Source organism: Ailuropoda melanoleuca, chromosome X, assembly GCF_002007445.2.
Source record: "Ailuropoda melanoleuca isolate Jingjing chromosome X, ASM200744v2, whole genome shotgun sequence".
Taxonomy (NCBI): Eukaryota; Metazoa; Chordata; class Mammalia; order Carnivora; family Ursidae; genus Ailuropoda; species Ailuropoda melanoleuca.
The window spans coordinates 111641662-111651096 of record NC_048238.1 but is presented as its reverse complement, the minus strand read 5'-3'; the positions used below and the strand labels follow the sequence as shown (position 1 = coordinate 111651096).

Genomic DNA, 9435 nt, shown 5'->3' with positions numbered 1-9435 from the left:
CCCGCGCGCCCGGGGCGGCGGCGCGCAGCGGGGGGCTGTTGGGGTGCGCGCCCGCCGCAATGGACGCCGCCGCGGCCGCCATGCAGCTGACCGTGAAAGCGCTCCAGGGCCGTGAGTGCAGCCTGCAGGTAGCGTCGCCGGGCCCCCGCGCACTCACCACCCCCTGGGCGCAGGGATGGGCCGGGCCGAGGGCGGGGATGGGGAGGCCGGGAGAGCCGCCCTCGGCGGGGGCCGCGGACTCAGCCCCTGCCTCGTACCCTCGGCCCGGCCAGGTGTCGGAGGACGAGCCGGTGTCCACGCTGAAACATCTGGTCTCTGAGAAGCTCAACGTCCCCGTGCGCCAGCAGCGGCTGCTGTTTAAGGGCAAGGCCCTGGCAGGTACCTTGGGAAGAGGAGACGCCCAGGGAGCCCTGCAGGAATTCAGGGGACGGAGTGTCTAGGCCGAGCCCGGGAAGGAGTGTGATGGATGGGGATGCTGGCCACTCTACCTTCAGGGAGGTGACTGAACCCTCCTCAGACAGATGGTGCAGAGCTGCGCTGTGAGTAATGACTCCATCAATCTCTCTTTGGCAGATGGGAAAAGACTCTCCGATTACAGCGTTGGGCCCAATTCCAAGCTCAACCTAGTGGTCAAACCTCTGGAGAAGGTGTTACTGGAAGAAAGTGCTGCCCGGAGACTGGTGGAGGCCCCACCACCACCAACACCAGCCTGGCAGCTGATCTCCAAAGTCTTGGCCTGCCACTTCAGTGCTGCAGACGCCAGCAGAGTCCTGGATCAGCTACAGAGGGTGAGAAGGGTAGCCCGGGACATCCACTCCCAGCCCAGCGGCTCCCATCCCCTGCCTCTGTCATAGGGTAACCCCAACTGGCACCCCCTGAATCCTTCTGGCCTTCTATCCTTAGGATTATGAGAGGTCCCTGAACCGCCTGACGCTGGATGACATCGAACGCTTGGCTAGCCGCTTTCTGCACCCTGAAGTGACTGAAGCTATGGAGAAGGGGTTCTCCAAATAGGATTCTCAGAGTGTGGGGAGGAGCCCGGCCAGGCTACAAGCTGCATGTAGCATTAAATGTTCTCCTGTTGCAATTTGGCTCCTCATCATCATAGCTGGCAGGTACCTGGGTATCCATACCTGGTTCTTGCTAGGTGCCAGGCACAGCTCACAGCACTTGACGTGGGTTTGCTCCCACGCCTCACACAAAAAGTAAGACAACGAGGCACCTAGGAGTGAAGTGGGGGAGCCAGCATCTGAGTGCAGCCAGCTTCTAGAAGTGTCTCAGGATACAAAGGAAAAAAGGGGCTGTTTGGATGGGCTCCAAGGGATGGACTTTGGCCTATCATGTTTAGCCTGCTGAGAATAAACCCTCCAGAAACTCCTCTTCAGGCCTGAAAGGGGAAGCAGCTGGCCCCTACGGCCCAGTCCTGTCACCTGATCTCGGACAGGTTCGGGACATTGGCAGGAGGCCAAGTGACAGCCAGCCCTGGGGGCCCCTCAGCTGCTGCAGCCAGTGTGCACTTGACAAGGAAAAGCAGGTCAGGGAGTTGGGGACCTCTGCGGTATGCCCTCAGGCAAGTCCCTGTGCCATGTCTGTCCCTAGTTGTTAACTCTGCACAGTGGGGGCCACTCTTGAAAACTCCATTTCCTTCATCCTGACGCCGCCCCGGCTGCAGCTCTCCCCCTATGCTCAGAGATGCGATGTCCTGGCCCTTCATGCAGCAGCTCTTTGGGTACTCCCTCTGCTTGTCTCGTCCTGGACATGGGCATCTCTCACTTCTTAGGGATGACAGGTGACTGACTTGAGGTCATTCAGCCTTGGCCCAGCCCCCACACCCTGCGTTCACCCACGGTGTAGCAGTGGATCCTTCCCCTGCCGCATGGATACAGGGCCTTTCACTCTGCACACCCTCACTGCCTGAGAGGAACCCTCAGAGTGCTGGGGAAGGGGAGAAGCATGGGCTGGTAGCACTGACCTCCCACCTTGCCTGGTGTGTGGGCACTGGGGGTCACTAGGCACCTGCTCCTTGGCGGAGGGTACCTAGGGCAGTCAAGGCTAGAAGGAAGTTGCCCTCCTGCTTGGACCTCATGGGGTGAATGCTGGGTCCCCAGGCTGGGAAGACAGAGGCCCAATGGGCAAAGCCTTTGAAGAGCAGCAAGAAGTCCCTGGCTCCGCCCGAGAGCTGGGAGTATCAAACAGTAGGGCCCGCTCAGGAGCTGGTATGGTCTGGCAGCTCACGTGATACTTACCAATGCTCTCATGTTATTTCGAGTCAGGAAATTTTGTTGAAATTTTGAATCCCATTAAAGGTGAATGTGAGACTGACTCTTATCTAAAAGGAACTATATTAGCCAGGCTGCTTTTGGTTTCCAATAATTGATTTAACCATAAAAGAAATTGGTTTAAACAATAAAGGAAACATTGGTTTATAAAACTGAGAAGTTCAGGGATATTGGCAGTAGATGGACAATTTCGCCAAATACCCAGTCTCTTCCTATCTCCCCTTTGCACCCTGAAGTGTCTGCTCTATCCCAGGCCATTGCCTCAGGATCAGAAGACGGCTGCTTGCGGTTTCCACTGAATCTCTGTTCACAACCAGCAAGGAGCCCCTTCTCGCCCTGTAGTGTAGTTTCTTTCTCTGATGCCCCCAGAAAATAAATTCTGTCCTTTTATTGCTCAGAGTCAGGTCACGCTCCAATCATTTTGGGCAGCAGTGGGATGGGTGGTGGGAGGCCAGCCCCCTGGATACCCATGGGTGGGAGGGAGAGGGGGATTCTCTACAAAAGTCAGGGCTAAATGGTGGCCCCAAGCAGAAATTGTCCCCTCCAGGGGAGTGACACAGATGTGCGTTTCAGACAGACCCTAGAGATGGTCGTTGAGTCCCTTGTGCCAGTGCCTCCTGGCTCAGGGGTGACAAGAACCCTCTGGTGATTAGGAGCCATCCAGTGGACACTTGGACATGGGGATCAGGACCTCAGCATAGAAAGCAAGATGGACATGGAGGCAGCAATGAGATCTTCAGGGTGTATGGTAGGAGCCTGATGGAAGAGTTGACTGGAACCCTGGCCCAATCTAATTCCAGAGCCCTGTGCAGCCTTCTACCATGACGATCAGGAGTTAGGTGTGGATAGGATATTCTAGAATCTCAGGACAGATGAGGTAGCTTCCCAGGGAGTGTAGCATGAACAGAGAAGAGAGGACTGCGACTTGATGCATTTTACCAACTGGAGACATGGTAAAGGCCAAGGAGCTTCCTGACACTAAACCTCAGGGAAAGGTCAGTATGAGAAGCCAAGAACACTCTTCCAGAAAGGGGTGTGTGTCTGGTACTGCCAAGAGGCATTAGTAACAAGAAGGTCGTTGGTGATGTTGGTGAGCAAGAAGTGGCTGCAGGGTGGGGAAGGGAGAAGGTGGTGACAGTGATTGGGGACCCCACATTCTGGAAGCTTGTCTGTGCAGAAGTGTGTAGGTGTGTCTGGGCAGGGATGGGTAGGCAAGGGAGGGAATACAGGAGGGGAAAGGATGCTGCAAGGCTGGGAGTGGGAGGCCCAGGAGAAAGGGGACTGTGCTGTCAGGAGAGGAGATCAGAAACTCCACGTGAAGATGGAGCAGCCATAGGCTGCGCCCTGCCTTTGCCCCTAGAGTCTAGGTGCAGCCCCTTGTACGCCTGCAGGCTCCAAATGCTGTGATTTTCAACAGGGGTTGGAATATTTAACCCCTCTGAACCAAGTGTCCACCCAGGAGGTAGGTACTGACACCCCTGCTACCCTTTGTGCCCTGGCCACTGTGGATCCCTGAGGCCCACAGCCTGCCCCTTGGGGGGGGGGGCCTCGGGACAGTCCCTACCCCCAGGGACATGGTGCACCTTATGGGCCCTGCTGTTAATTGCAATGATACCAGGAGACAACAGGATGAGTGGAGGGCCCAGCTGAAGGGGCCTCTCAGAAGTGGTCTGGCTCCTGGAATGAGATGCTTGTGGTGCCATTTTCCAAGGGCACACAGGAGGAGGGGCAGACTCAGAGCAGCATTTGTTTTGGGGTGGGGCTCATTGAATTGGAGGTACCCAAGCAAATAGGCTGTCCCCACAATTTGCTGGCACCTTCAGGCCTGGCTAAAACTGGGCCTTGCCAGCTCTGATAGGTTCAACAGGGGTGGGCCGAGCCAGGCGCTCCCGGGAGTACATATGACAGTTGTAGCCAGCTCCAGACCTTGGGGCCCTGAAAAGCCTGCAGGAGAGACAACCACGCTTGCCCACCGCCAGGGCTCCTGGGGAACCGTCCTGTCTGCATGCCCCTCTCGGGTTTTCACTCCTCTAGCTCCTTTGCTGGTTCTTTGCCCCCACATACCCTACCTCTTAATGTGGGGGGGCTGCAGGGCCCTGTCCCCAGACCACTCCTCTTTCTATCACTTCCCAAGGGAGCTTGTCCACCTTCATTCCCATCTCTGTGCTTCACTCCTGGCCCTCTTTCCTGAGCTCCAGGCCACATGTCTACAGCGACTGACACAGACCCTGGCCTTCCTGCAGACACCTCATTCATTCCTTCAGTACACATTCACTGAGCGCCCACCGTGTCCCAAATGCTGGCGACGCGGGCGCTGGAAGACACACTCCTTCCCTTGCAGAGCTTACATCAGCCCCTCAGCGAGCACATTTTCTCCACAGCCTGCCGCAGTGAATGACTATAGCACTCCCCCGGACTTGTAACCACAGGAAGCAGGAGGCCCCCTGTGTCTCTCAAAACTCTCCCTTCTCCAGGCAATCAGGCAACAATATTTTTATTTATTTATTTACTTATCAGAGAGAGCACGCACAAGCAGGGGGAGCAGCAGGCAGAGGGGCAGGCAGAGGGAGAAGCAGACTCCCCGCTGAGCAAGGAGCCCGATGTGGGACTCGACCTCAGGACCCTGGGGCCGTGACCTGATTCGAAGGCAGACGCTTCACCGACTGAGCCACCCAGGCGTCCCAAGCAACAATATTTTTTTAAAGAATCCAGAGCACTTGCCTTGTAGAATGTTCCAGACTGTAGATTTTCCTGATTCCTTCCTCATTAGTTTCAGCGTAAGTGCTTTGACAAATTGCTATCTCCTTTCCCCTCCCCCCTCCAACAGCCTCAAGAGGCATTGGGATCAGGCTGTCCCACTGTTGGGGAGGCTCAGTTTGGTCACATGGTCAAGGTCCTGTCTGACACGCCTCTAAGTTGCATTTTCCTTTGCTACAGCACAAGTCGTCTGGGGTAATACCTTGAGACCACGTGACTGTCTTATTCCCCAACAATCTCTGTCTAATGTTTTTACCACACACGTGTGATCCTTGCCTGAACGAATTGCACTGATGGCTTCACGATGGCGGTTTGCCGATCCTCGCTTGCTTTCTGCAATTATCAGTTGGCAGCATTTCTCTTTAAAGAGCTTTCCTTTTTACCTGCTCTCTTTTCTTGATTATCATGGTAGATGCATCAGGGTTTTTTAGTCAATGACTTAGAATCCAAGAACATTGTTTTGGGGGGTAATTTTTATTGGACTATAGCGTGCGTACAGTAACATGCATTGATCATCAGTGTACAGCTCAATGGATTTTTAAAGTAAATATACCCATGTATCTGTCCCCTCCAGATTGAAATATAGAACACTGCCAGCACTCCAGCACAATCCCTGATGCCCCCCTCCCAGTCATACTCCTCTCTGAAAGGTCTAATATCCCTTCGGATGATCACATTGTTCTAGTTGTGCTTCTTTCTGCGTGGCTCCCATGTCCCTCGGGCATGCCTCATCCTTTTGTTTCAAGCACTTCCTTACTTTTTGGCACTACAAAGTGCTCCAGGTTATCTTGTATTTTATTATTTTTTATTTAGTTCTTTTGTCCTTAGAATATATCCCATGCAGGGATATACAAGCAGAAAGCTGAGTTAAAAGTCAGCTGAATTATTTTCTCTACGTGGTTTTGTTATCATTTGGATATGCACTTAGGCTCATTTGTTTTGTTTTGTTTGTTCGTTTTCATTTGGTTTTGGTTTTATTCAGTTTCCACACTTGATTTTTTTAACTTTCAAATGTACTTTTTATTCAAAGTCAAAACTACACAAAATGGTATGATCCAAGAAATCCCACACCATCTCAACCCCCTATAGATGACTATTTTCACTAATTTCAGGTTTCTCCTTCCTTTTTTTCCCCTAATAAGCATGTGTTTCTGTGTGAGAGAGAGAGAGTGTGTGTGTGTGTCCTTTGCACTTTGCTTTTTTTTACACAACAATATATCCTGGAAATCATTTCATTTTTCACTGGGGATTTTCCTTCTTTTTTGACTGCTACTTAGGACTATTGTGAGAATGTACCATAGTTGATTTCACCAGTTCCCTGCTGATGAGCATGTATATTGTGTCCAGTAGTTTTCTAGGACCAATTATGTTACAGTGAATGATTTTGTGCATATGTTGTTCCATATTTGTGAAGTAACTGCCTATAGGCAGGACTGCTGGGTCCAGAGAATGATGACTTTTGTACTTACTTAATACTCTCTTTCATTAAACAAGCAGCAAACATCATACTACAGAAACTGCACTGATGGGGGTGCCTGGGTGGCTTAGTCGACTGGTCAAGCATCTGACTCTTGATACTGTTGATTTCCGCTCAGATCATGATCTCAGGGTCTTGACATCGGCCGCATCGGGCTCCCAGCTCAGCAGGGAGTCTGCTTCTCTCTCTCCCTCTGTGGCTCCCCCTGCTCATGCTCTCTCCAAAATAAATAAATAAATCTTAAAAAAGAAACTGCAGAGAACCAAAAAAAGGGGGAGGGGGTACCAGAGAGATATACAAATGTTATAAATGTAAACAAGGTTATCATTTCAGATTATGATAAATGCAATGCAGTAGACTGGGCAGATGTGATGAATGGTGCCTGGGGGTAGTATGTTGGATTGGTGACCCAGAAGGCCTTCCAAAGGTGACACTGGAGCCAAGATCCTAATGGGAAGGAGGAGCCAACCATGGGAAAGTTTGTGGACAGTCTTCCAAATAGAAGAATCAATGCAAAAGGGTGGGGGCAGTCCACCCTTCGTCAGGAGCAAAGAGGAGGCCCCACAGGCTGCAGAGAATGCGGGAGCAGATAGGCGAGGGTACAGGATGGACAAGCTGGGAGCTCAGGTCACACAACGTTGGGGTTTTTTGAAGATTTATTTATTCATTTTTGAGAGGGTGGAAGGACAGAGGGAGAGAATCAGAGAATCTCAAGCAGACTTTGCATGGAGCCAGACGCTGGGCTGGATCTCACGATCCGGACCTGAGCTGAAACCAAGAGTTGGCCGCTTAACCAACTGAGCCACCCAGATGCCCCCACACAGAGTTTTTATAAGCTACATCAAGGAGTTTAGATATGATTCCAAGGGCAATGGAAAATCATTTTAGGACTTTAAGCAGGGAAGTGATGTGATATGATTTATATCACATTTATATGAGGAAGCGCTCATTGCCTAGGCAGCCTTGGGGTCTCCCAGGGCCCAAGGGCGGAAAGGCCTACTGGGAGGGAAGCGACCACAGGCCTGGCGGCCTCACGAGGAGCCCGTTTGCGCAGGCGCCCTGGGGTCGCGTCGGGCTCTGAGAGGCAAAGCAGCTGGAGGGAGCCGAGGTTTCCGCGCGGGCCCCCTCAGGGTCGGTTTGGCGAGAAGCGGTCACGCGCCCAGCAGCCTCCCCGCCCCGGGCCAGTTTGCGCGTGCGCGGGGAGGGCGGGGTCCACGCGCGGGGCGGAGCTTCGGGAAGAAGCGACAGTTCCCCAGCCGCCGTCGCGGTGGGAGAGGAAGTGAGGTTGGAGCTGCGCTCAGAGGGCGGGGTCGGAGGCGGGGCGCGAAAGCCATGCAGGCGGCAGGCGCACGCGCATATTAGAGGTATGGTGACTAACATATCATAATAAAATTAAGAGGTAATTCTATTGTGTGGAGAACAAGCTGTAGAGGAACAAGTATAGTAGAAAACCAGTCAGGAAGCTGTTGAAGGAACTGGACAGATGGTGGCTTTCACTCAGAACTAGCAATGGAGAAGGAGAGAAGCGGTCTGATTTAGGATCTGCTTTGAGGGGAGATCCAGCAGGATTTGATGATATAGTTAAGTTTTATGTCCTTCCTTATGATTACCAAAGGAGGAACACAGAAAACTAACACAACATTCCACAGTGGAAATCGTATGTCACTTTAAAAACTCCTTTTTTATTACGGGGGTGCCTGGGCTGGCTGCTTCAGTCGGTAGAGCATGCCACTCTTGGTCTGGGAGACATGAGTTTTTGCCCCACGTTGGGTGTAGAGACTACTTAAAAAATAAAAGAAAAAATGAAATGTGACGTAAGGTCGCCGTCAGCCTTTTGGGGGAAGAACCCCCCCCCACAAAGGAAATCAAAATGCCCTACAATCGCCACACGGCGATAATGGGTATTTACACTTCGGGGTATTGTTGCAGGATTTCTGTGCATCTACACAGTAGCTCACTAAGTTGGGATTTTAGTGATTTCCGTTTTGCATCCTGGTTTTTCATCTAGGACACGAGTCCCGTTTTGTCTCTCCTGGCCTCCGCGCAGCTCCGCCGGCTGGCAGGCTTGCCCTCCCACAGGAGCCATTTCGTGATCTTTCCAAAACGCAGATCTGACCCGCTCATCTCGGGGGGGGGGCGCCCCCTGTGAAGGCCACTTTGGGTTCTCCACCTGTACCGGCGATGGGGGCGGGGTGCGGCCCAGTAATCCCTCGTGGGCTCTCTCTCATCTGCCGTCCCCGAACCGCTGCAAGGACGTCGAGCCGCGCGCGTCTTGGGGGCATTGAACCCAAGGAAGAGACACGGCGGGCAACAGGCCACGAGTCTGGTGGCCTCACACGACGTCTTGGACAGTGGTGGAGGGCGGGGTGGGGGTCGAGCTGAGGCACGACGGGTTTGCGGAGGTGCGATGGGGTCACATGTCACTGTACGGGGCAGTGTTTCGTGAGAGAGTGCTCACTGGCCACGCAGCCATGAGGGGTCTCCCGGAAGCCGCGGGCCGGGCCGCAGGGTCGGCTTGGCGGGAACCGAGCACGCCCCCGGCAGCCTCCCCAGGGTCGCGTTTGCGCAGGCGCACTGGGATCACGCGGAGTTCTGAGGGGCGGAGCTTCATGAGAAAGCGCTCATTGGCCTGGCATTTATGGGGCGCGGTCTCCAGGAGCTCCGGGCAGAGCTGACTGGCGGCGGGGGAAGGGGGGGCGGGGGGCGACCAGTCACGGGCCCTGCAGAATCACGGTGGCGGAGGGGGGGGGGCGGCGAGCAGTAAGGGGGCGATGCGCGCTGTTGGCGCAGGCACTCCGGGGGAGCCCGAGGTGCATGGCGTGTGAAGGAGCTGAGCTTTGCGAGGAAGCGCTCATTGCCTAGGCGGCCTTGGGGTCTCCCAGGGCCCGAGGGCGGTAAGGCCGACTGGGCGGGAAGCGACCA

The 9435-nt window shown here is 53.9% G+C and overlaps 2 protein-coding genes across 2 annotated transcripts in view; both read left to right on the top strand.

The window, feature by feature from the left end:
* Nucleotides 1-9435, top strand: part of LOC117797392 (EKC/KEOPS complex subunit LAGE3-like) — a 100359-nt gene that overhangs the window by 89902 nt on the left and 1022 nt on the right. The window lies entirely within an intron of this gene.
* On the top strand, nucleotides 8-2676 carry UBL4A (ubiquitin like 4A). The gene is made up of 4 exons (XM_034649605.1): nucleotides 8-128; nucleotides 273-378; nucleotides 574-788; nucleotides 904-2676. Exons 1-4 carry the CDS (start codon nucleotides 60-62, stop codon nucleotides 1012-1014), a joined length of 501 nt encoding a protein of 166 aa, XP_034505496.1. The 5' UTR covers nucleotides 8-59; the 3' UTR covers nucleotides 1015-2676.

Excerpts from the sequence above, each read along its gene's own strand:
- UBL4A (XM_034649605.1), top strand. The coding sequence starts at position 60 with ATGGACGCCGCCGCGGCCGCCATGCAGCTGACCGTGAAAGCGCTCCAG. Across the intron at positions 129-272 it reads GCCGTGAGTGCAGCCTGCAG|GTGTCGGAGGACGAGCCGGT; the intron begins GTAGCGTCGCCG and ends CGGCCCGGCCAG. Across the intron at positions 379-573 it reads TAAGGGCAAGGCCCTGGCAG|ATGGGAAAAGACTCTCCGAT; the intron begins GTACCTTGGGAA and ends TCTCTTTGGCAG.